Source organism: Oncorhynchus nerka, linkage group LG14 (assembly GCF_034236695.1).
Source record: "Oncorhynchus nerka isolate Pitt River linkage group LG14, Oner_Uvic_2.0, whole genome shotgun sequence".
NCBI classification, from domain to species: Eukaryota; Metazoa; Chordata; class Actinopteri; order Salmoniformes; family Salmonidae; genus Oncorhynchus; species Oncorhynchus nerka.
In genome coordinates this window covers 89,369,216-89,396,592 of record NC_088409.1, presented here as the reverse complement: position 1 = coordinate 89,396,592, position 27,377 = coordinate 89,369,216, and the positions used below count along the sequence as shown (strand labels likewise).

General features: G+C 50.8%; 1 protein-coding gene across 2 annotated transcripts in view; it reads right to left on the bottom strand.

The window, feature by feature from the left end:
- LOC115115695 (START domain-containing protein 10-like) overlaps positions 1-27,377 on the bottom strand; it is a 45,541-nt gene that overhangs the window by 13,262 nt on the left and 4,902 nt on the right. For both annotated transcript variants that reach the window (XM_065000526.1, XM_065000527.1), the window contains exons 2-4: positions 13,555-13,702; positions 13,360-13,463; positions 9,385-9,502 (exon numbers count right to left, since the gene is read on the bottom strand). In XM_065000526.1, coding sequence (XP_064856598.1) covers positions 9,385-9,502; positions 13,360-13,463; positions 13,555-13,702 — 370 coding nt within the window. The remainder of the gene's footprint in view (positions 1-9,384; positions 9,503-13,359; positions 13,464-13,554; positions 13,703-27,377) is intronic.

The window sequence follows — 27,377 nt, the reverse complement described above, 5'->3', positions numbered from 1 at the left end:
AGAGAGAAAGCACGCAGGGCATTCTACGCCATTAAAAAGCTAATTCAAGTTGAAAGACCTTTTAAAATTTGGCTAAAACTAATTGAATATGTCTCATTGAACCAATTGCACTTTATGGCAGCGAGGTGTGGGGTCCACTTGCAAAACAAGATTTCATCAAATGGGACAAACACCCCATTGAAACCCTGCATGCAGAGTTCTGTAAGATTGTCCTACATGTCCAGAGGAAAACTACAAACAATGCATGCAGGGCAGAATTAGGCCAATATCCACTAATAATAAAAACTCAAAAAAGAGCAATTAAGTTTTGGAAACATTTAAAATACAGTGACCCCCTCTCATATCATTACCAAGCCCTGCAATGCCAAGAGCTGAGCAAAGAAAAGTCTCCCCTCATCCAGCTGGTCCTGGTCCTGAGTTCACACACCTGTTCTACTAACACACTGAAGCCTCAGTCCCCTCATCCAGCTGGTCCTGAGTTCACAAACCTGTTCTACTAACACACTGAAGCCTCAGTCCCCTCATCCAGCTGGTCCTGAGTTCACAAACCTGTTCTACTAACACACTGAAGCCTCAGTCCCCTCATCCAGCTGGTCCTGGTCCTGAGTTCACAAACCTGTTCTACTAACACACTGAAGCCTCAGGACCAGAACATCCAATCAATCAGAATAAACCAAATTACAACACAGTCAAAACAAAACTACATAGCTTATTGGGAAACTCAAACACAAAGAAAAATGCATTGGTATCTGGCCCTAAATCGACAGTACACCGTGGCTAAATATTTGACCATGGTTACTGATCAAAACCTTAGAAAAACCTTGACAAAGTACAGGCTCAGTGAGCACAGCCTTGCCATTGAGAAGGGTAGACACAGGAAAACTTGGCTCCCTGTAGAGGAAAGGCTGCGCAACCACTGCACCACAGCAGAACCTGAGACAGAGCTGCATTTCCTGACAAAATGTCAAAAATATAAAACAATTAGAGAGTGCCATTTTCCCAAATTTGAAACCCTTATTCAAGGTCTCTAAGACCTCTCTGATGAGAATAGGCTACCCATCCTGTTGGGGGAGGACGCAGAGAGCTGTGGGTTGGCAGAGCACTACATTGCTGCCTGCCATAAGTTGAGGGACAGTGTCTGACAGACCAATCAACCTGCACATGTCCTCTACTGTATACTTATTGTTATTGTTCAATGTATGGTTATTTTGACACTTGGTTATTGTTGTTTGATTCTCTTTTCTTTTCATATGGTAAATATCCAAAATAAGCTTTGGCAAATGTACCATGTTACTTCATGCCAATAAAGCAAATTGAATTGAATTGAATTGAGAGAGAGAACAAGAGAGAGAACAAGAGAGAGAGAAATGGAGAACAAGAGAGAGAGAGGAGAATGAGAGAGAGGAGAAAGAGAGAGAGAGAGAGAGAGAGAGAGAGAGAGAGAACGAGAGAGAGAGATGGAGAACGAGAGAGAGAGATGGAGAAAGAGAGAGAGAGAGGAGAAAGAGAGAGATGGAGAACGAGAGAGAGAGAGATGGAGAACGAGAGAGATGGAGAACGAGAGAGAGAGAGAGAGATGGAGAACGAGAGAGAGAGAGAGATGGAGAACGAGAGAGAGAGAGAGATGGAGAACGAGAGAGAGAGAGAGAGAGATGGAGAACGAGAGAGAGAGAGAGAGAGAGAGAGAGAGAGAGAGAAACAGACCACATTTACACCCTCCACACTAATTGATAAACAAGTAAACCAAAACAAAGGCAAAATCTACTCGTGTTTTGTATATTTCAAGAAAGCATTTGATTCAATTTGGCACGAATGTCTTTTTTATAAACTAATAGAAAGTGGTATTGGAGGGAAAACATATGATACTATTAAATCAATGTACACTAAAAACAAATGTGCGGTTAAAATTGGCAACAAGCAAACAGACTTCTTCTCTCAGGGACGGGGAGTGAAACAGGGCTGCCCAATAAGTCCAACACTATTTAACATCTACATTAATGAGTTAACAACAGACTTCTTCTCTCAGGGACGGGGAGTGAAACAGGGCTGCCCAATAAGTCCAACACTATTTAACATCTACATTAATGAATTGGCAAAAACATTAGAAGAATCGGAAGCACCTGGTATCACCCTACACATCACTGAAATCAAGTGTCTGCTGCACGCAGATGACCTGGTGCTGCTGTCTCCCACTAAGGAGGGTCTGCTGTACGCAGATGACCTGGTGCTGCTGTCTCCCACTAAGGAGGGTCTGCTGTAGACAGATGACCTGGTGCTGCTGTCTCCCACTAAGGAGGGTCTGCTGTACGCAGATGACCTGGTGCTGCTGTCTCCCACTAAGGAGGGTCTGCTGTACGCAGATGACCTGGTGCTGCTGTCTCCCACTAAGGAGGGTCTGCTGTACGCAGATGACCTGGTGCTGCTGTCTCCCACTAAGGAGGGTCTGCTGTAGACAGATGACCTGGTGCTGCTGTCTCCCACTAAGGAGGGTCTGCTGTACGCAGATGACCTGGTGCTGCTGTCTCCCACTAAGGAGGGTCTGCTGTCTCCCACTAAGGAGAGTCTGCTGTAGACAGATGACCTGGTGCTGCTGTCTCCCACTAAGGAGGGTCTGCTGTCTCCCACTAAGGAGAGTCTGCTGTAGACAGATGACCTGGTGCTGCTGTCTCCCACTAAGGAGAGTCTGCTGTCTCCCACTAAGGAGAGTCTGCTGTAGACAGATGACCTGGTGCTGCTGTCTCCCCACTAAGGAGAGTCTGCTGTCTCCCACTAAGGAGAGTCTGCTGTAGACAGATGACCTGGTGCTGCTGTCTCCCACTAAGGAGGGTCTGCTGTCTCCCACTAAGGAGAGTCTGCTGTAGACAGATGACCTGGTGCTGCTGTCTCCCACTAAGGAGAGTCTGCTGTCTCCCACTAAGGAGAGTCTGCTGTAGACAGATGACCTGGTGCTGCTGTCTCCCACTAAGGAGGGTCTGCTGTCTCCCACTAAGGAGAGTCTGCTGTAGACAGATGACCTGGTGCTGCTGTCTCCCACTAAGGAGGGTCTGCTGTCTCCCACTAAGGAGAGTCTGCTGTAGACAGATGACCTGGTGCTGCTGTCTCCCACTAAAGAGGGTCTGCTGTACGCAGATGACCTGGTGCTGCTGTCTCCCACTAAAGAGGGGTTATAGCAGCACCTAGATCATCTTCACAGGTTCTGTCAGACCTGGGCTCTGATCGTTAACCTAAAAAAACGATATATAATGATATTCCAAAAAAGGTCAGGATGACAAATATAAATTCTATTTGGACACAGTTCTATTAGAACACCCCAAAAACTACACATTTCTAGGACTAAATATCAGCAACACAGGTAGCTTTCACATGGCTGTGAATGAGCTGAGAGACAAAGCAAGAAGAGCATTCTAGCCATTAAAAGGAACATCAAAATCAAATTCCAATTAGAATCTGGCTCAAAATGTTTCAATCAGTTATAGAACCAATTGCTCTATATGGCAGTGAAGTATGGGGTCCAATCTCTAATAATGAATTCACCAAATGGGACAAACATCCAATTGAAATACTGTATGCAGAGTTTTGCAAGACTGTATTACAAGTGCAAAGAAAAACTCCAAATAACGCATGTAGAGCAGAATTGGGCCAATACCCCCTCCTCATTCGAATAGAAAAAAGAGCCATCAAATTTTACAACCATCTAAAAACAAGTTACTCCAAAACATTCCATCACACAGCTCTACAATGTCAAGAGATGAAACAAGAGAAGAGTCCCCTCAGCCAGCTGGTTCTGAGGCTCAGTTCACTAACCCAAACCAACCCCATAGAGCCTCAGGACAGCACTCAGCCAGCTGGTTCTGAGGCTCAGTTCACTAACCCAAACCAACCCCATAGAGCCTCAGGACAGCACTCAGCCAGCTGGTTCTGAGGCTCAGTTCACTAACCCAAACCAACCCCATAGAGCCTCAGGACAGCACTCAGCCAGCTGGTTCTGAGGCTCAGTTCACTAACCCAAACCAACCCCATAGAGCCTCAGGACAGCACTCAGCCAGCTGGTTCTGAGGCTCAGTTCACTAACCCAAACCAACCCCGTAGAGCCTCAGGACAGCACTCAGCCAGCTGGTTCTGAGGCTCAGTTCACTAACCCAAACCAACCCCGTAGAGCCTCAGGACAGCACTCAGCCAGCTGGTTCTGAGGCTCAGTTCACTAACCCAAACCAACCCCGTAGAGCCTCAGGACAGCACTCAGCCAGCTGGTTCTGAGGCTCAGTTCACCAACCCAAACCAACCCCGTAGAGCCTCAGGACAGCACTCAGCCAGCTGGTTCTGAGGCTCAGTTCACCAACCCAAACCAACCCCATAGAGCCTCAGAACAGCACTCAGCCAGCTGGTTCTGAGGCTCAGTTCACCAACCCAAACCAACCCCATAGAGCCTCAGGACAGCACTCTGCCAGCTGGTTCTGAGGCTCAGTTCACCAACCCAAACCAACCCCATAGAGCCTCAGGACAGCACTCAGCCAGCTGGTTCTGAGGCTCAGTTCACCAACCCAAACCAACCCCATAGAGCCTCAGGACAGCACTCAGCCAGCTGGTTCTGAGGCTCAGTTCACCAACCCAAACCAACCCCATAGAGCCTCAGGACAGCACTCAGCCAGCTGGTTCTGAGGCTCAGTTCACTAACCCAAACCAACCCCATAGAGACTCAGGACAGCACTCAGCCAGCTGGTTCTGAGGCTCAGTTCACCAACCCAAACCAACCCCATAGAGCCTCAGGACAGCACTCAGCCAGCTGGTTCTGAGGCTCAGTTCACCAACCCAAACCAACCCCATAGAGCCTCAGGACAGCACTCATCCAGCTGGTTCTGAGGCTCAGTTCACCAACCCAAACCAACCCCATAGAGCCTCAGAACAGCACTCAGCCAGCTGGTTCTGAGGCTCAGTTCACCAACCCAAACCAACCCCATAGAGTCTCAGGACAGCACTCAGCCAGCTGGTTCTGAGGCTCAGTTCACCAACCCAAACCAACCCCATAGAGTCTCAGGACAGCACTCAGCCAGCTGGTTCTGAGGCTCAGTTCACCAACTCAAACCAACCCCATAGAGTCTCAGGACAGCACTCAGCCAGCTGGTTCTGAGGCTCAGTTCACCAACCCAAACCAACCCCATAGAGCCTCAGGACAGCACTCAGCCAGCTGGTTCTGAGGCTCAGTTCACCAACCCAAACCAACCCCATAGAGCCTCAGGACAGCACTCAGCCAGCTGGTTCTGAGGCTCAGTTCACCAACCCAAACCAACCCCATAGAGCCTCAGGACAGCACTCAGCCAGCTGGTTCTGAGGCTCAGTTCACCAACCCAAACCAACCCCATAGAGCCTCAGGACAGCTCAGCCAGTTCTGAGGCTCAACCCAAACCAACCCCATAGAGCCTCAGGACAGCACTCAGCCAGCTGGTTCTGAGGCTCAGTTCACCAACCCAAACCAACCCCATAGAGCCTCAGGACAGCACTCAGCCAGCTGGTTCTGAGGCTCAGTTCACCAACCCAAACCAACCCCATAGAGCCTCAGGACAGCACTCAGCCAGTTGGTTCTGAGGCTCAGTTCACCAACCCAAACCAACCCCATAGAGCCTCAGGACAGCACTCAGCCAGCTGGTTCTGAGGCTCAGTTCACTAACCCAAACCAACCCCATAGAGCCTCAGGACAGCACTCAGCCAGCTGGTTCTGAGGCTCAGTTCACCAACCCAAACCAACCCCATAGAGTCTCAGAACAGCACTCAGCCAGCTGGTTCTGAGGCTCAGTTCACCAACCCAAACCAACCCCATAGAGCCTCAGGACAGCACTCAGAAAATCTGGCCCAACCAAATCATCACAAAACAAAAATAAAAATATATCTCCTATTGGAAAGACACCACAAAACATCTAAGTAAACTTCAATGCTATTTGGCTCTAAACAGACAGTACATGGTGGCAGACTATCTGACCACTGTGACAGATAAAACACTGAGGAAAACACTGGCTAGGTACAGACTCAGTGAGCACAGTCTGGCTATAGAGACCGGTCGTCACAGACAAACCTGGCTGCCCAGAGAGGACAGGCTATGCTCACTCTGCTCCAGGGGAGAGGTAGAGACAGAGTTATATTTCCTATTACACTGTGACAAATACTCAGACCTAAGAGAATATTTATTTCCCAAAATTATAATTCAATACAAAGAATTTGAAACTATAAAAGATGAAGAAAAAATCAAATATTTACTGGGTGAAAAGCCAAAATGCGCAGTTTTGGCAACCAAATGTGTCCTCCTGCCACAACCTGAGGGACAGCCAGTGAAAAGTGCAATGTAATGTCAATATTATTTCCCATCTTGATTTGTTTTGTCTTTCATACCAGGTCATGTGTCTTCTCAGTCATGTTGACACTGGTCCACTACCACGTCATGTGTCTTCTCAGTCATGTTGACACTGGTCCACTACCACGTCATGTGTCTTCTCAGTCATGTTAACACTGGTCCACTACCAGGTCATGTGTCTTCTCAGTCATGTTGACACTGGTCCACTACCACGTCATGTGTCTTCTCAGTCATGTTGACACTGGTCCACTACCACGTCATGTGTCTTCTCAGTCATGTTAACACTGGTCTACTACCACGTCATGTGTCTTCTCAGTCATGTTAACACTGGTCCACTACCACGTCATGTGTCTTCTCAGTCATGTTGACACTGGTCCACTACCACGTCATGTGTCTTCTCAGTCATGTTGACACTGGTCTACTACCACGTCATGTGTCTTCTCAGTCATGTTGACACTGGTCCACTACCACGTCATGTGTCTTCTCAGTCATGTTGACACTGGTCCACTACCAGGTCATGTGTCTTCTCAGTCATGTTGACACTGGTCCACTACCAGGTCATGTGTCTTCTCAGTCATGTTGACACTGGTCCACTACCACGTCATGTGTCTTCTCAGTCATGTTGACACTGGTCCACTACCACGTCATGTGTCTTCTCAGTCATGTTGACACTGGTCCACTACCACGTCATGTGTCTTCTCAGTCATGTTGACACTGGTCCACTACCACGTCATGTGTCTTCTCAGTCATGTTGACACTGGTCCACTACCACGTCATGTGTCTTCTCAGTCATGTTGACACTGGTCCACTACCACGTCATGTGTCTTCTCAGTCATGTTGACACTGGTCTACTACCAGGTCATGTGTCTTCTCAGTCATGTTGACACTGGTCCACTACCACGTCATGTGTCTTCTCAGTCATGTTAACACTGGTCCACTACCAGGTCATGTGTCTTCTCAGTCATGTTGACACTGGTCCACTACCACGTCATGTGTCTTCTCAGTCATGTTGACACTGGTCCACTACCATGTCATGTGTCTTCTCAGTCATGTTGACACTGGTCCACTACCACGTCATGTGTCTTCTCAGTCATGTTGACACTGGTCCACTACCAGGTCATGTGTCTCCTCAGTCATGTTGACACTGGTCCACTACCAGGTCATGTGTCTTCTCAGTCATGTTGACACTTGTCCACTACCAGGTCATGTGTCTTCTCAGTCATGTTGACACTGGTCCACTACCATTGCTTTAATGTATTGTTGTTCTCATTAATATTGTTGTTGTAGTTGTTGTTAATGGTAATCCCATGTCCACTACTACTATTATTATTGCTGTTGGTCCCACCATTTATTTATATATATATATATATATATATAGTATATATAGTATATATTTGAGAGAGATGGAGAACGAGAGAGAGAGAGAGAGATGGAGAACAAAAGAGAGAGCGAGAGATGGAGAACGAGAGAGAGAGAGAAATGGAGAACGAGAGAGAGAGATGGAGAACGAGAGAGAGAGATGGAGAACGAGAGAGAGAGATGGAGAACAAGAGAGAGAGAGAGATGGAGAACAAGAGAGAGAGAGAGATGGAGAACAAGAGAGAGAGAGAGATGGAGAACAAGAGAGAGAGAGAAAGATGGAGAACAAGAGAGAGAGAGAGATGGAGAACAAGAGAGAGAGAGATGGAGAACAAGAGAGAGAGAGAGATGGAGAACAAGAGAGAGAGAGAGATGGAGAACGAGAGAGAGAGATGGAGAACAAGAGAGAGAGAGAGATGGAGAACAAGAGAGAGAGAGAGATGGAGAACAAGAGAGAGAGAGAGATGGAGAACAAGAGAGAGAGAGATGGAGAACAAGAGAGAGAGAGAGATGTGGAGAACAAGAGAGAGAGAGAGAGATGGAGAACAAGAGAGAGAGAGAGAGAGAGATGGAGAACAAGAGAGAGAGAGATGGAGAACAAAAGAGAGCGAGATGGAGAACAAAAGAGAGCGAGATGGAGAACGAGAGAGAGAGATGGAGAACGAGAGAGAGAGAGAGAGATGGAGAACGAGAGAGAGAGAGATGGAGAACGAGAGAGAGAGATGGAGAACAAGAGAGAGAGAGAGATGGAGAACAAGAGAGAGAGAGAGATGGAGAACAAGAGAGAGAGAGATGGAGAACAAGAGAGAGAGAGATGGAGAACAAAAGAGAGAGCGAGATGGAGAACGAGAGAGAGAGATGGAGAATGAGAGAGAGAGATGGAGAACGAGAGAGAGAGATGGAGAACGAGAGAGAGAGATGGAGAATGAGAGAGAGAGATGGAGAGAGAGAGAGAGAGAACGAGAGAGAGAGAGATGGAGAACAAGAGAGAGAGAGAGAGATGGAGAACAAAAGAGAGAGCGAGATGGAGAACGAGAGAGAGAGAGATGGAGAACGAGAGAGAGAGAGATGGAGAACGAGAGAGAGAGAGATGGAGAACGAGAGAGAGAGAGATGGAGAACGAGAGAGAGAGATGGAGAACGAGAGAGAGAGATGGAGAACAAGAGAGAGAGATGGAGAACAAGAGAGAGAGATGGAGAACGAGAGATGGGGAACGAGAGAGAGAGATGGAGAACGAGAGATGGAGAACAAGAGAGAGAGATGGAGAACAAGAGAGAAAGATGGAGAACGAGAGATGAGGAACGAGAGAGAGAGATGGAGAACGAGAGATGGGGAACGAGAGAGAGAGAGATGGAGAACGAGAGATGGGGAACGAGAGAGAGAGATGGATAACGAGAGAGAGAGAGATGCGGGACTGTCCCTGTCCTACAGATCCATAGTTACTATGGCAATTTCTGTTGAAAGAAGGTCCTGAGTATGAATCATTCATTAACTCTCCAAGCACATTAACCACCTGGTGGTTCCTGAGAGGACGGCTGATAATAATGTCTGGAATGGAGTAAATGGAATGGTATCAAACATGTGGTTTCCATGTGATTCATACCATTCCATTGACTCCATTCCAGCCATTACTATGAGCCGTCCTCCCCTCAGAAACCTCCACTGAGTCTTGTGTGTATTACCTTTTGGGTCCACGTGTGCCAGGTAGGTAAGAGTGCAGTGGTTCGGTCCGTGGCTCTGGATCAGGTAGCCAGTCTGGATGGACACAGCTCGTACCATGTCCTTCTTTGGGGGGTATTTCTACAGGAACAGTGGAACAGCCCTAGTTAGCACAGAACACCCCTATCTGAGGAAATGGTCTCAACCACTGACACTAGGTTCATTGCTGTAAATACAATTGACTCCAGATATTTGGGTTTGTTTTTGCATGAGTGCACAATACAGCCAGAACATGCTGTCATGACTTCCGCCGAAGTCGGCTCCTCTCCTTGTTCGTTCGGCAATCGACGTCACCGGCTTTCTAGCCGTCGCCGCTCCATTTTTCATATTCCATTTGTTTTGTCTCGTTTCCATACACACCATATGTCCATTTGTTTTGTCTTGTTCCATTACACACCTGGTTTTCATTCCCTAATCACACTGAATGTATTTAGTCCTCTGTTCCCCTCCAGGTCTTTGTGTGAAATTGTTTTGATGTTATGTGGGTATTGTTACATTCCAGACTTCTGTTAATGTTCTGTGTTTTGGGCACGTTTTATGTACTTATGTGCTTTCGTTTGGACCGGAATGAAAAGTGCGACTGTTAACGACACTCTGCTCTCCTGCACCTGACTTCGCCTCCAGTACACAACCTTAACACATGCAAATATCTAAAGCAATTCAATCAAAATGAATTTCAATTTTAAAAAATTATGAACTGCCCTGCACTTAAACAGAGTTTAAATGTAAAAGATGATATTCACTTACCAAGAGTTTAATGCACAAAGTAATATATATTCTGGAGGGGTAAAGTGATTCTCTCTCCTCTCCTGTAGATCTACAGCTCTGTCATCTGACCATGTCTCGTCCAATAACCCTCACCTCCCACTAAACCTAATAACCCTCACCTCCCACTAAACCTAATAAGTCTCACCTCCCACTAAACCCAATAACCCTCACCTCCCACTAAACCTAATAAGTCTCACCTCCCACTAAACCTAATAACCCTCACCTCCCACTAAACCTAATAACCCTCACCTCCCACTAAACCCAATAACCCTCACCTCCCACTAAACCCAATAACCCTCACCTCCCACTAAACCCAATAACCCTCACCTCCCACTAAACCCAATAACCCTCACCTCCCACTAAACCCAATAACCCTCACCTCCCACTAAACCCCATAACCCTCACCTCCCACTAAACCCCATAACCCTCACCTCCCACTAAACCCCATAACCCTCACCTCCCACTAAACCCAATAATCCTCACCTCCCACTAAACCCAATAACCCTCACCTCCCACTAAACCCAATAACCCTCACCTCCCACTAAACCCCATAACCCTCACCTCCCACTAAACCCAATAACCCTCACCTCCCACTAAACCCCATAACCCTCACTAAACTCAATGTGAGAAAAGTAGCTATGTTTGTGTGGATGTTTTGTATGTGGATATATGTTCTTTATCGTGTCTTGCAGGTTTGTTGAGTGTTTGCGTGTGTAAGCTTACAGCAGCAGTAGTCACGTGAGTTTTCCACTTAACATTGATCACTCACACACACACAGCACACAAGAGAGAGAGAGAAAAAGAAAGAGAAACATGTTGAGTGCTTCCTTCTAGACAGGATGCATCGATCTCGCTGTCTTCCTCCACTGGGCAGAAAAACAACCACAGCATGTGGGCCTAATTCCAAACCAAACCGTTATCCCCTTCCTTTCTGCCCTAGGTGACTAGTCTTGTCAGGTCTGATTGAACAGGAGAAAGGAGAGTGGTATTATAAGGGTTCTAGAAGGTTCCTCCAATAAGCTCAAGTCAAGCAGCGGCAGGGTAGCCTAGTGGTTAGAGCATTGGACTAGTAACCGAAAGGTTGCAAGTTCAAATCCCCGAGCTGACAAGGTACAAAATCTGTCGTTCTGCCCTTGAACAGGCAGTTAACCCACTGTTCCTAGGCCGTCATTGAAAATAAGAATTTGTTCTTAACTGACTTGCCTAGTAAAATAAAGGTTAAAAAAAAGGTTCTACCATCTTGCTTTCAACTTCTCAAAGGTCCTGAAGGACAGATCGGAAGGAAGATACATTTTCAGTTTGGCATTGAGCCACTGTACTGTCTGAGTGATCTAACCCGGAGCTACCACTGCCCTATCCAGCGCACACACACACACAGGCTTTGTCTAGCATTAGCAGTGGCAATAAAGCTTTATTCAAATGCCAGAGGATTATTTAACCAAACTTACTAAAGTGAGCAAATAGTCCACTTAAACACGTGACACACACACGACACACCTTTATCAAACTGCACCTACGTAGACAAACACAACCAGTGAAGATACTCCAAGACATGTTCATTTAAATAGAGTGGACAGTCCCACTGTAGCATTTGTTTCCCAATGACGTCAAGGGAGACTAGGCTTCAGGTCTGTTCTCTTCTGTTTCTACCTGTAGAGCATCACACAACCAGTTATAGTTAGAGTTATAGTACAGGAACAGGGTTGGAGAGCCCTGAGGGAGACTAGGCTTCAGGTCTCTTCTGTTTCTACCTGTAGAGCATCACACAACCAGTTATAGTTAGAGGTATAGTACAGGAACAGGGTTGGAGAGCCCTGAGGGAGACTAGGCTTCAGGTCTCTTCTGTTTCTACCTGTAGAGCATCACACAACCAGTTATAGTTAGAGGTATAGTACAGGAACAGGGTTGGAGAGCCCTGAGGGAGACTAGGCTTCAGGTCTCTTCTGTTCCTCCCTGTAGAGTGTCACACAACCAGTTATAGTTAGAGTTATAGTACAGGAACAGGGTTGGAGAGCCCTGAGGGAGAAGGTATAGTACAGGAACAGGGTTGAAGAGCCCTGAGGGAGAAGGTATAGTACAGGAACAGGGTTGGAGAGCTCTGAGGGAGAAGGTATAGTACAGGAACAGGGTTGGAGAGCCCTGAGGGAGACAGTATAGTACAGGAACAGGGTTGGAGAGCCCTGAGGGAGAAGGTATAGTACAGGAACAGGGTTGGAGAGCCCTGAGGGAGATGGTATAGTACAGGAACAGGGTTGGAGAGCCCTGAGGGAGACGGTATAGTACAGGAACAGGGTTGGAGAGCCCTGAGGGAGAAGGTATAGTACAGGAACAGGGTTGGAGAGCCCTGAGGGAGAAGGTATAGTACAGGAACAGGGTTGGAGAGCCCTGAGGGAGAAGGTATAGTACAGGAACAGGGTTGGAGAGCCCTGAGGGAGAAGGTATAGTACAGGAACAGGGTTGGAGAGCCCTGAGGGAGAAGGTATAGTACAGGAACAGGGTTGGAGAGCCCTGAGGGAGACGGTATAGTACAGGAACAGGGTTGGAGAGCCCTGAGGGAGAAGGTATAGTACAGGAACAGGGTTGGAGAGCCCTGAGGGAGACGGTATAGTACAGGAACAGGGTTGGAGAGCCCTGAGGGAGACGGTATAGTACAGGAACAGGGTTGGAGAGCCCTGAGGGAGAGAGTATAGTACAGGAACAGGGTTGGAGAGCCCTGAGGGAGTCGGTATAGTAGAGGAACAGGGTTGGAGAGGGTACAGGGTTCTGGACCAGGAACAGGGTTGGAGAGGGTACAGGGTTCTGGACCAGGAACAGGGTTGGAGAGGGTACAGGGTTCTGGACCAGGAACAGGGTTGGAGAGGGTACAGGGTTCTGGACCAGGAACAGGGTTGGAGAGGGTACAGGGTTCTAGACCAGGAACAGGGTTGGAGAGGGTACAGCGTTCTGGACCAGGAACAGGGTTGGAGAGGGTACAGGGTTCTGGACCAGGAACAGGGTTGGAGAGGGTACAGGGTTCTGGACCAGGAACAGGGTTGGAGAGGGTACAGGGTTCTGGACCAGGAACAGGAACAGGGTTGGAGAGGGTACAGGGTTCTGGACCAGGAACAGGGTTGGAGAGGGTACAGGGTTCTGGACCAGGATAATCTCTCCCTGTACATGTTTATACTTACAGCATGTTTGACAGAGTAGTTCATGATGATGTAATCACTGCCAGTGGGCAGCCAAGAGCGCAGCGTGATGACGTCACGGTTCCTCAGCGGCTTGGGACACTTCCCTAGACACAGACGAGGAGGAGCCTCATTAACATACACACACTGAATATGTGTGTGTGTGTGCGTGTGTGCGTGCGTGCGTGTGTGTCGTACAGGAGTAGTAGCCCACGTCTGCGTTAACAGTGAGTTTTCCGATGTCAAAGGTTTCGATGACGTTCGCGTCCCATTTCCTCCGGTACTCGATGTCATGGAGAACATCATACATGGTCTCAGCTGGCACGTCCTTACACGCCATCCGACACTGCAGGAGAGACACACACATTTAATAAATAGTCAACACACACACTCAAACACACACACACACCTACCGTTATTTGACCTAACACACACTTGTGTGTGTGAGTTTGTGGGGTGGGGGAGGGGCAGTTTAATAGTAAAACCGTGGGCACAACATCAGGCTCTTAAAAAGTGAGAGCAACACACACCAGTGGCCTGCAAAACTGCCCTAGAGTAGCGCCATCTCCATGGTTACCTCAGCCAGGGGAAGACTCCACACCACAACAACACCGACAGAAGATAGGGGAGTGGAGAAAGCCATAGACGGCACTACTTTTAACCCCAGCTACATGGGGATAACCCAGACCAAAAGCAGCGCACTACCTATCAACAGCCTTGTGGGTCTGTGTTTGGAGGAATGAGCTGTGTGTGTGTGTGTGTGTGTGTGTGTGTGTGTGTGTGTGTGCGTGCGTGTGTGCGCGCGTGGGACTAAGGACTTAAAAGTCACAATGGAGCTGAGAGAATAATGGAGTGATTGTGTCCGCGGGGCAGATTGAAACAGGAGAGGAAAAAAGAGAGGGAGGGAGAGAGAAGACATCACTGTAATTCTGTTAAAGTCATTCAGTATACTCCTCTACTGATGAGGACAGGAGAGACAAATGTCTGCTGTTTACTGATGATCTGGTGCTTCTGTCACCAACCAAGGAGGGCCTACAGCAGCACCTAGATCTTCTGCACAGATTCTGCCAGACCTGGGGCCTGACAGACCTGGGCCCTGACAGACTTGGGTCCTGACTGTAAATCTCAGTAAGACAAAGATAATGGTGTTACAAAAAAGGTCCAGTCACCAGGACCAGAAATACAAATTCCATCTAGACACCATTGCCCTAGAGCACACAAAAATATACATACCTCGGCCTAAACATCAGAGCCACAGGTAACTTCAACAAAGCTGTGAACGATCTGAGAGACAAGGCAAGAAGGGCCTTCTACAACCACCTAAAAGGAATCGATTCCCAAACGTTCCATACCAAAGCCATCAACGACAGAGAGATTAATCTAGAGAAGAGTCCCCTAAGCAAGTTGGTCCTGGGGCTCTGTTTACAAACACAAACAGACCCCACAGAGCCCCAGGACAGCAACTGCAACACAATTAGACCCAAGCAAATCATGAGAAAACAAAAACATTGGAAAGAATGAACAAAAAACAGAGCAAACTAGAATGATATTTGGCCCTAAACAGAGAGTACACAGTGGCAGAATACCTGACCACTGTGACTGACCCAAACTTAAGGAAACCTTTGACTATGTACAGACTCAGTGAGCATAGCCTTGCTATTGAGAAAGGCCACCGTAGGCAGACATGGCTCTCAAGAGAAGACAGGCTATGTGCACACTGCCCACAAAATGAGGTTGAAACTGAGCTGCACTTCCTAACCTCGTGCCAAATGTATGACCATATTAGAGACACATATTTCCCTCAGATTACACAGATCCACAAAGAATTCGAAAACAAATCCAATTTGGGTGAAATACCAGTGTGCAATCACAGCAGCAAGATGTGTGACCTGTTGCCACAAGAAAAGGGCAACCAGTGAAGAACACACACCATTGTAAATACAATTGATATTTATTTATTTTCCCTTTTGTACTTTAACTATTTGTACATCATTATACCACTGTATAAAGACAATGACAGTTGAAATGTCTCTATTCCTTTGAAACTTTTGTGTTGTTTACTGCTCATTTCTGATTGTTTATTTCACTTTGGTTTATTATCTAGTTTACTTGCTTTGGCGTCGTAAACATAGGTTCCCCATGACAATAAATCCCCTTAAACTGAATTGAGAGAGAGAGAGAGACATGGAGAATGGTGTTTGTGAACCGTCAATTGACAGAGTCCTGTGGGCCAGACACTGCATGCTCACAGTCACATGATACACGACCTCTAACCTGATACACACACCCTCCCCTCTGCATCAGACTGCACTACAGTCAGCTGCTGTGTTTAATCCAACATTCCTCCTTGTCCCAGTCTACCCCCCCCCAGGCCTGTCAAAGCTCATCTGTTCTGCTGGACACGGGTAGAGGAACGTGGAAGAGAAGGATGAGAGGGGAGGAGCGTGTATCTGTATACCATCAGTGAGTAGGCGTTCCCTCAGTCCTCAGGGTGTGTGTGGGCTGGGGAAAGACCAAACAGTACCCAGCAGTCTGACAGACTATCAGTGAGTAGGGGTTCCCTCAGTCCTCAGGGTGTGTGTGGGCTGGGGAAAGACCAAACAGTACCCAGCAGTCTGACAGACTATCAAGCCACCCACATATGACACACACACACACACACACCGTTCACATTTACATACAGAAGGAGAGCTCTGCTGCCTTAGTGTGTGTGTGTGTGTGTGTGTGTGTGTGTGTGTGTGTGTATAATGCTGATGATATGGCTGACCAATGGTTACTGGCTATTAGATTATTGATGATAATGATGCTGATAATAAGAACACTATGGATCTTTCCCCGGGTTTCAATGTCTCTGCACTTTACATGTCACTGTTCTTTACTGCTATAGACCCTCAGTGGGAACACTACAACAGCCCCCTCATGGAGAGGAGAACACTACAACAGCCCCCTCAGGGAGAGGAGAACACTACAACAGCCCCCTCAGTGAGAACACTACAACAGCCCCCTCAGTGAGAGGAGAACACTACAACAGCCCCCTCAGTGGGAACACTACAACAGCCCCCTCAGTGGGAACACTACAACAGCCCCCTCAGTGGGAACACTACAACAGCCCCCTCAGTGGGAACACTACAACAGCCCCCTCAGTGGGAACACTACAACAGCCCCCTCAGTGGGAACACTACAACAGCCCCCTCAGTGGGAACACTACAACAGCCCCCTCAGTGAGAGGAGAACACTACAACAGCCCCCTCAGGGAGAACACTACAACAGCCCCCTCAGTGAGAGGAGAACACTACAACAGCCCCCTCAGTGAGAGGAGAACACTACAACAGCCCCCTCAGGGAGGGGAGTACACTACAACAGCCCCCTCAGTGAGAGGAGAACACTACAACAGCCCCCTCAGTGGGAGGAGAACACTACAACAGCCCCCTCAGTGAGAGGAGAACACTACAACAGCCCCCTCAGTGAGAACACTACAACAGCCCCCTCAGGGAGAACACTACAACAGCCCCCTCAGTGAGAGGAGAACACTACAACAGCCCCCTCAGTGAGAACACTACAACAGCCCCCTCAGTGGGAACACTACAACAGCCCCCTCAGTGAGAGGAGAACACTACAACAGCCCCCTCAGGGAGAGGAGAACACTACAACAGCCCCCTCAGGGAGAGGAGAACACTACAACAGCCCCCTCAGGAGAGGAGAACACTACAACAGCCCCTCAGTGAGAGGAGAACACTACAACAGCCCCTCAGTGAGAGGAGAACACTACAACAGCCCCTCAGTGAGAACACTACAACAGCCCCCTCAGTGAGAGGAGAACACTACAACAGCCCCCTCAGTGAGAACACTACAACAGCCCCCTCAGGGAGAACACTACAACAGCCCCCTCAGGGAGAACACTACAACAGCCCCCTCAGGGAGAGGAGAACACTACAACAGCCCCCTCAGTGAGAGGAGAACACTACAACAGCCCCCTCAGTGAGAACACTACAACAGCCCCCTCAGGGAGAACACTACAACAGCCCCCTCGGGGAGAGGAGAACACTACAACAGCCCCCTCAGTGAGAGGAGAACACTACAACAGCCCCCTCAGTGAGAGGAGAACACTACAACAGCCCCCTCAGGGAGAACACTACAACAGCCCCCTCAGTGGGAACACTACAACAGCCCCCTCAGTGAGAACACTACAACAGCCCCCTCAGGGAGAACACTACAACAGCCCCCTCAGTGAGAGGAGAACACTACAACAGCCCCCTCAGTGAGAGGAGAACACTACAACAGCCCCCTCAGTGAGAGGAGAACACTACAACAGCCCCCTCAGTGAGAGGAGAACACTACAACAGCCCCCTCAGTGAGAACACTACAACAGCCCCCTCAGTGAGAACACTACAACAGCCCCCTCAGTGGGAACACTACAACAGCCCCCTCAGTGAGAGGAGAACACTACAACAGCCCCCTCAGGGACAGGAGAACACTACAACAGCCCCCTCAGGGAGAGGAGAACACTACAACAGCCCCCTCAGGGAGAGGAGAACACTACAACAGCCCCCTCAGTGAGAACACTACAACAGCCCCCTCAGGGAGAGGAGAACACTACAACAGCCCCCTCAGTGAGAACACTACAACAGCCCCCTCAGGGAGAACACTACAACAGCCCCCTCAGGGAGAGGAGAACACTACAACAGCCCCCTCAGTGAGAGGAGAAGACTACAACAGCCCCCTCAGTGAGAACACTACAACAGCCCCCTCAGGGAGAGGAGAACACTACAACAGCCCCCTCAGTGAGAGGAGAACACTACAACAGCCCCCTCAGTGAGAACACTACAACAGCCCCCTCAGGGAGAGGAGAACACTACAACAGCCCCCTCAGTGAGAACACTACAACAGCCCCCTCGGGGAGAGGAGAACACTACAACAGCCCCCTCAGGGAGAGGAGAACACTACAACAGCCCCCTCAGTGAGAACATAACAACAGCCCCCTCAGTGAGAACACTACAACAGCCCCCTCAGGGAGAGGAGAACACTACAACAGCCCCCTCAGGGAGAGGAGAACACTACAACAGCCCCCTCAGTGAGAACACTACAACAGCCCCCTCAGGGAGAGGAGAACACTACAACAGCCCCCTCAGTGAGAACACTACAACAGCCCCCTCAGGGAGAGGAGAACACTACAACAGCCCCCTCAGGGAGAGGAGAACACTACAACAGCCCCTCAGTGAGAACACTACAACAGCCCCCTCAGTGAGAACACTACAATAGCCCCCTCAGTAGGAACACTACAACAGCCCCCTCAGGAAGAACACTACAACAGCCCCCTCAGGGAGAACACTACAACAGCCCCCTCAGGGAGAGGAGAACACTACAACAGCCCCCTCAGTGAGAGGAGAAGACTACAACAGCCCCCTCAGTGAGAACACTACAACAGCCCCCTCAGGGAGAGGAGAACACTACAACAGCCCCCTCAGTGAGAACACTACAACAGCCCCCTCAGTGAGAACACTACAACAGCCCCCTCAGGGAGAACACTACAACAGCCCCCTCAGGGAGAGGAGAACACTACAACAGCCCCCTCAGTGAGAACACTACAACAGCCCCCTCGGGGAGAGGAGAACACTACAACAGCCCCCTCAGTGAGAGGAGAACACTACAACAGCCCCCTCAGTGAGAACACTACAACAGCCCCCTCAGGGAGAGGAGAACACTACAACAGCCCCCTCAGTGAGAACACTACAACAGCCCCCTCAGGGAGAGGAGAACACTACAACAGCCCCCTCAGGGAGAACACTACAACAGCCCCCTCAGGGAGAGGAGAACACTACAACAGCCCCTCAGGAGAGGAGAACACTACAACAGCCCCTCAGGGAGAGGAGAACACTACAACAGCCCCCCCCTCAGTGAGAGGAGAACACTACAACAGCCCCCTCAGTGAGAGGAGAACACTACAACAGCCCCTCAGTGAGGGAGAACACTACAACAGCCCCCTCAGTGAGAACACTACAACAGCCCCTCAGGGAGAACACTACAACAGCCCCTCAGTGAGAACACTACAACAGCCCCCTCGGGGAGAGGAGAACACTACAACAGCCCCCTCAGTGAGAGGAGAACACTACAACAGCCCCCCTCAGGGAGAACACTACAACAGCCCCTCAGTGAGAGGAGAACACTACAACAGCCCCCTCAGGGAGAACACTACAACAGCCCCCTCAGTGGGAACACTACAACAGCCCCTCAGTGAGAGGAGAACACTACAACAGCCCCTCAGGGACAGGAGAACACTACAACAGCCCCTCAGTGAGAGGAGAACACTACAACAGCCCCTCAGTGAGAGGAGAACACTACAACAGCCCCCTCAGTGAGAACACTACAACAGCCCCCTCAGTGAGAGGAGAACACTACAACAGCCCCCTCAGTGAGAACACTACAACAGCCCCTCAGTGAGGGAGAACACTACAACAGCCCCCTCAGGGAGAGGAGAACACTACAACAGCCCCTCAGTGAGAGGAGAACACTACAACAGCCCCCTCAGTGAGAACACTACAACAGCCCCCTCAGTGAGAGGGAGAACACTACAACAGCCCCTCAGTGAGAGGAGAACACTACAACAGCCCCTCAGTGAGAACACTACAACAGCCCCCCCTCAGGGAGAGGAGAACACTACAACAGCCCCCTCAGTGAGAACACTACAACAGCCCCTCAGGGAGAGGAGAACACTACAACAGCCCCCCTCAGGGAGAGGAGAACACTACAACAGCCCCTCAGTGAGAACACTACAACAGCCCCCTCAGTGAGAACACTACAACAGCCCCTCAGGGAGAGGAGAACACTACAACAGCCCCCTCAGTGGGAGAGGAGAACACTACAACAGCCCCTCAGTGAGAACACTACAACAGCCCCCTCAGGAGAGGAGAACACTACAACAGCCCCTCAGTGAGAACACTACAACAGCCCCTCAGGAGAGGAGAACACTACAACAGCCCCTCAGTGAGAACACTACAACAGCCCCCTCAGTGAGAACACTACAACAGCCCCTCAGTGAGAACACTACAACAGCCCCTCAGTAGAGAACACTACAACAGCCCCTCAGGAAGAACACTACAACAGCCCCCTCAGGAGAACACTACAACAGCCCCCTCAGGGAGAGGAGAACACTACAACAGCCCCCTCAGTGAGAGGAGAACACTACAACAGCCCCCTCAGTGAGAACACTACAACAGCCCCCTCAGGGAGAGGAGAACACTACAACAGCCCCCTCAGTGAGAACACTACAACAGCCCCTCAGTGAGAACACTACAACAGCCCCTCAGGAGAACACTACAACAGCCCCCTCAGGAGAACACTACAACAGCCCCTCAGTGAGAGGAGAACACTACAACAGCCCCTCAGTGAGAACACTACAACAGCCCCCTCAGGGAGAACACTACAACAGCCCCCTCAGGGAGAGGAGAACACTACAACAGCCCCTCAGGAGACACTACAACAGGAGAACACTACAACAGCCCCCTCAGGGAGAGGAGAACACTACAACAGCCCCCTCAGGGAGAGGAGAACACTACAACAGCCCCCTCAGTGAGAACACTACAACAGCCCCCTCAGGGAGAGGAGAACACTACAACAGCCCCCTCAGTGAGAACACTACAACAGCCCCTCAGTGAGAACACTACAACAGCCCCCTCAGGAGAACACTACAACAGCCCCCTCAGGGAGAGGAGAACACTACAACAGCCCCCTCAGAACACTACAACAGGGAGAGGAGAACACTACAACAGCCCCTCAGTGAGAGGAGAACACTACAACAGCCCCCTCAGGGAGAGGAGAACACTACAACAGCCCCCTCAGTGAGAACACTACAACAGCCCCCTCAGTGAGAACACTACAACAGCCCCCTCAGGGAGAACACTACAACAGCCCCCTCAGTGAGAACACTACAACAGCCCCCTCGGGGAGAGGAGAACACTACAACAGCCCCCTCAGTGAGAGGAGAACACTACAACAGCCCCCTCAGGGAGAACACTACAACAGCCCCCTCAGGGAGAACACTACAACAGCCCCCTCAGGGAGAACACTACAACAGCCCCCTCAGTGGGAACACTACAACAGCCCCCTCAGTGAGAACACTACAACAGCCCCCTCAGTGAGAACACTACAACAGCCCCCTCAGTGAGAGGAGAACACTACAACAGCCCCTCAGTGAGAGGAGAACACTACAACAGCCCCTCAGTGAGAGGAGAACACTACAACAGCCCCCTCAGAACACTACAACAGCCCCCTCAGTGAGAACACTACAACAGCCCCCCCCTCAGTGAGAACACTACAACAGCCCCCTCAGTGGAGAACACTACAACAGCCCCTCAGTGAGAGGAGAACACTACAACAGCCCCTCAGGGACAGGAGAACACTACAACAGCCCCTCAGGGAGAGGAGAACACTACAACAGCCCCCTCAGGGAGAGGAGAACACTACAACAGCCCCCCCCTCAGTGAGAACACTACAACAGCCCCCTCAGGAGAACACTACAACAGCCCCCTCAGGGGGAGAACACTACAACAGCCCCTCAGGGAGAGGAGAACACTACAACAGCCCCCTCAGTGAGAGGAGAACACTACAACAGCCCCCTCAGTGAGAACACTACAACAGCCCCCCTCAGGGAGAGGAGAACACTACAACAGCCCCCTGAGAGGAGAACAGTGAGAGGAGAACACTACAACAGCCCCCTCAGTGAGAACACTACAACAGCCCCCTCAGTGAGAACACTACAACAGCCCCCTCAGGGAGAACACTACAACAGCCCCTCAGGAGAGGAGAACACTACAACAGCCCCCTCAGGGAGAGGAGAACACTACAACAGCCCCCTCAGTGAGAACACTACAACAGCCCCCTCAGGGAGAGGAGAACACTACAACAGCCCCCTCAGTGAGAACACTACAACAGCCCCTCAGTGAGAACACTACAACAGCCCCTCAGTGGAGAACACTACAACAGCCCCTCAGTGAGAACACTACAACAGCCCCCTCAGGGAGAGGAGAACACTACAACAGCCCCCTCAGGGAGAGGAGAACACTACAACAGCCCCCTCAGGGAGAACACTACAACAGCCCCCTCAGGGAGAACACTACAACAGCCCCCTCAGGAGAACACTACAACAGCCCCTCAGGAGAACACTACAACAGCCCCCTCAGTGGAGAACACTACAACAGCCCCCTCAGTGAGAACACTACAACAGCCCCCCAGTGAGAACACTACAACAGCCCCCTCAGTGAGAGGAGAACACTACAACAGCCCCTCAGTGAGAGGAGAACACTACAACAGCCCCCTCAGTGAAAACACTACAACAGCCCCCTCAGTGAGAACACTACAACAGCCCCCTCAGTGAGAACACTACAACAGCCCCCTCAGTGGGAACACTACAACAGCCCCCTCAGTGAGAGGAGAACACTACAACAGCCCCCTCAGGGACAGGAGAACACTACAACAGCCCCCTCAGGGAGAGGAGAACACTACAACAGCCCCCTCAGGGAGAGGAGAACACTACAACAGCCCCCTCAGTGAGAACACTACAACAGCCCCCTCAGGGAGAACACTACAACAGCCCCCTCAGGGAGAACACTACAACAGCCCCCTCAGGGAGAGGAGAACACTACAACAGCCCCCTCAGTGAGAACACTACAACAGCCCCCTCAGGGAGAACACTACAACAGCCCCCTCAGGGAGAGGAGAACACTACAACAGCCCCCTCAGTGAGAGGAGAACACTACAACAGCCCCCTCAGTGAGAACACTACAACAGCCCCCTCAGGAGAACACTACAACAGCCCCTCAGGGAGAGGAGAACACTACAACAGCCCCTCAGTGAGAACACTACAACAGCCCCCCCTCAGGGGAGAGGAGAACACTACAACAGCCCCCTCAGGGAGAGGAGAACACTACAACAGCCCCCTCAGTGAGAACATAACAACAGCCCCCTCAGTGAGAACACTACAACAGCCCCCTCAGGGAGAGGAGAACACTACAACAGCCCCCTCAGGGAGAGGAGAACACTACAACAGCCCCCTCAGTGAGAACACTACAACAGCCCCCTCAGGGAGAGGAGAACACTACAACAGCCCCCTCAGTGAGAACACTACAACAGCCCCCTCAGTGAGAACACTACAACAGCCCCCTCAGGGAGAGGAGAACACTACAACAGCCCCCTCAGTGAGAACACTACAACAGCCCCCTCAGTGAGAACACTACAATAGCCCCCTCAGTAGGAACACTACAACAGCCCCCTCAGGAAGAACACTACAACAGCCCCCTCAGGGAGAACACTACAATAGCCCCCTCAGTAGGAACACTACAACAGCCCCCTCAGGGAGAACACTACAACAGCCCCCTCAGGGAGAGGAGAACACTACAGCAGCCCCCTCAGTGAGAACACTACAACAGCCCCCTCAGTGAGAACACTACAACAGCCCCCTCAGGGAGAACACTACAACAGCCCCCTCAGTAGGAACACTACAACAGCCCCCTCAGGGAGAACACTACAACAGCCCCCTCAGTGAGAAAACTACAATAGCCCCCTCAGTAGGAACACTACAACAGCCCACTCAGGGAGAACACTACAACAGCCCCCTCAGTGAGAACACTACAACAGCCCCCTCAGTGAGAACACTACAACAGCCCCCTCAGTGAGAACACTACAACAGCCCCCTCAGTAGGAACACTACAACAGCCCCCTCAGTGAGAACACTACAACAGCCCCCTCAGTAGAGAACACTACAACAGCCCCCTCAGTGAGAGGAGAACATTACAACAGCCCCCTCAGGGAGAGGAGAACACTACAACAGCCCCCTCGGGGAGAGGAGAACACTACAACAGCCCCCTCAGGGAGAGGAGAACATTACAACAGCCCCCTCAGGGAGAACACTACAACAGCCCCCTCAGTGAGAACACTACAACAGCCCCCTCAGTGAGAACACTACAACAGCCCCCTCAGTGAGAACACTACAACAGCCCCCTCAGTAGGAACACTACAACAGCCCCCTCAGTGAGAGGAGAACACTACAACAGCCCCCTCAGGGAGAGGAGAACATTACAACAGCCCCCTCAGGGAGAACACTACAACAGCCCCCTCAGTGAGAACACTACAACAGCCCCCCCCCTCAGGGAGAGGAGAACACTACAGCAGCCCCCTCAGTGAGAACACTACAACAGCCCCTCAGTGAGAACACTACAACAGCCCCCTCAGGGAGAACACTACAATAGCCCCCTCAGTAGGAACACTACAACAGCCCCCTCAGGGAGAACACTACAACAGCCCCCTCAGTGAGAAAACTACAATAGCCCCCTCAGTAGGAACACTACAACAGCCCACTCAGGGAGAACACTACAACAGCCCCCTCAGTGAGAACACTACAACAGCCCACTCAGGGAGAACACTACAACAGCCCCTCAGGAGAACACTACAACAGCCCCCTCAGTGAGAACACTACAACAGCCCCTCAGTGAGAACACTACAACAGCCCCCTCAGTAGGAACACTACAACAGCCCCCTCAGTGAGAACACTACAACAGCCCCCTCAGTAGGAACACTACAACAGCCCCCTCAGGGAGAACACTACAACAGCCCCCTCAGTGAGAGGAGAACATTACAACAGCCCCCTCAGGGAGAGGAGAACACTACAACAGCCCCCTCGGGGAGAGGAGAACACTACAACAGCCCCTCAGGGAGAGGAGAACATTACAACAGCCCCCTCAGGGAGAACACTACAACAGCCCCTCAGTGAGAGGAACACTACAACAGCCCCTCAGTGAGAGGAGAACACTACAACAGCCCCCTCAGGGAGAGGAGAACACTACAACAGCCCCCTCAGGGAGAACACTACAACAGCCCCTCAGTGAGAACACTACAACAGCCCCCTCAGTAGGAACACTACAACAGCCCCCTCAGTGAGAGGAGAACACTACAACAGCCCCCTCAGGGAGAGGAGAACATTACAACAGCCCCTCAGGTGAGGAGAACACTACAACAGCCCCCCCCTCAGTGAGAACACTACAACAGCCCCTCAGTGAGAAACACTACAACAGCCCCCTCAGAGAGGAGAACACTACAACAGCCCCCTCAGTGAGAGGAGAACACTACAACAGCCCCCTCAGGAGAGGAACACTGGGAGGAGAACAACAGCCCCCTCAGTGAGAGGAGAACACTACAACAGCCCCCTCAGGAGAGGAGAACACTACAACAGCCCCCTCAGGGAGAACACTACAACAGCCCCCTCAGGGAGAACACTACAACAGCCCCTCAGTGGGAACACTACAACAGCCCCCTCAGTGAGAGGAGAACACTACAACAGCCCCTCAGAGGAGAACACTACAACAGCCCCTCAGAGAGGGAACACTACAACAGCCCCTCAGGGAGGAGAACACTACAACAGCCCCTCAGGAGAGAACACTACAACAGCCCCCTCAGGGAGAACACTACAACAGCCCCCTCAGTGAGAGGAGAACACTACAACAGCCCCCTCAGTGAGAACACTACAACAGCCCCTCAGTGAGAACACTACAACAGCCCCCTGAGAGGAGAACACTACAACAGCCCCTCAGTGGGAACACTACAACAGCCCCTCAGTGGGAACACTACAACAGCCCCTCAGTGAGAACACTACAACAGCCCCTCAGAGGAGAACACTACAACAGCCCCCAGGAGAGAACACTACAACAGCCCCCTCAGAGGAGAACACTACAACAGCCCCCTCAGTGAGAACACTACAACAGCCCCTCAGGGAGAGGAGAACACTACAACAGCCCCCTCAGGGAGAACACTACAACAGCCCCTCAGTGAGAACACTACAACAGCCCCCTCAGGGAGAGGAGAACACTACAACAGCCCCCTCAGGGAGAGGAGAACACTACAACAGCCCCCTCAGGAGAGGAGAACACTACAACAGCCCCCTCAGTGAGAACACTACAACAGCCCCCTCAGGGAGAGGAGAACACTACAACAGCCCCTCAGGGAGAGGAGAACACTACAACAGCCCCCCTCAGTCAGGGGGAGGAGAACACTACAACAGCCCCTCAGGGAGGAGAACACTACAACAGCCCCTCAGGGAGAGGAGAACACTACAACAGCCCCCTCAGTGAGAGGAGAACACTACAACAGCCCCCTCAGGGAGAGGAGAACACTACAACAGCCCCCTCAGGGAGAGGAGAACACTACAACAGCCCCCTCAGTGGGAGGAGAACACTACAACAGCCCCCCCCTACAACAGCCCCTGAGAACACTACAACAGCCCCCTCAGGGAGAGGAGAACACTACAACAGCCCCCTCAGGGAGAGGAGAACACTACAACAGCCCCCTCAGTGGGAGGAGAACACTACAACAGCCCCCTCAGTGGGAGGAGAACACTACAACAGCCCCTCAGGGAGAGGAGAACACTACAACAGCCCCCTCAGGGAGAGGAGAACACTACACAGCCCCCTCAGGGAGAGGAGAACACTACAACAGCCCCCCCTCAGGGAGAGGAGAACACTACAGCAGCCCCCTCAGGGAGAGGAGAACACTACAACAGCCCCCTCAGTGAGAGGAGAACACTACAACAGCCCCCTCAGTGAGAGGAGAAGACTACAGCAGCCCCCTCAGTGAGAGGAGAACACTACAGCAGCCCCCTCAGTGAGAGGAGAACACTACAACAGCCCCCTCAGGGAGAACACTACAACAGCCCCCTCAGGGAGAGGAGAACACTACAACAGCCCCCTCAGGGAGAGGAGAACACTACAACAGCCCCCTCAGGGAGAGGAGAACACTACAACAGCCCCCTCAGTGAGAACACTACAACAGCCCCCTCAGGGAGAGGAGAACACTACAACAGCCCCCTCAGTGAGAGGAGAACACTGCAACAGCCCCCTCGGTGAGAGGAGAACACTACAACAGCCCCCTCAGTGAGAACACTACAACAGCCCCCTCAGTGAGAGGAGAACACTACAACAGCCCCCTCAGTGAGAGGAGAACACTACAACAGCCCCCTCAGGGAGAACACTACAACAGCC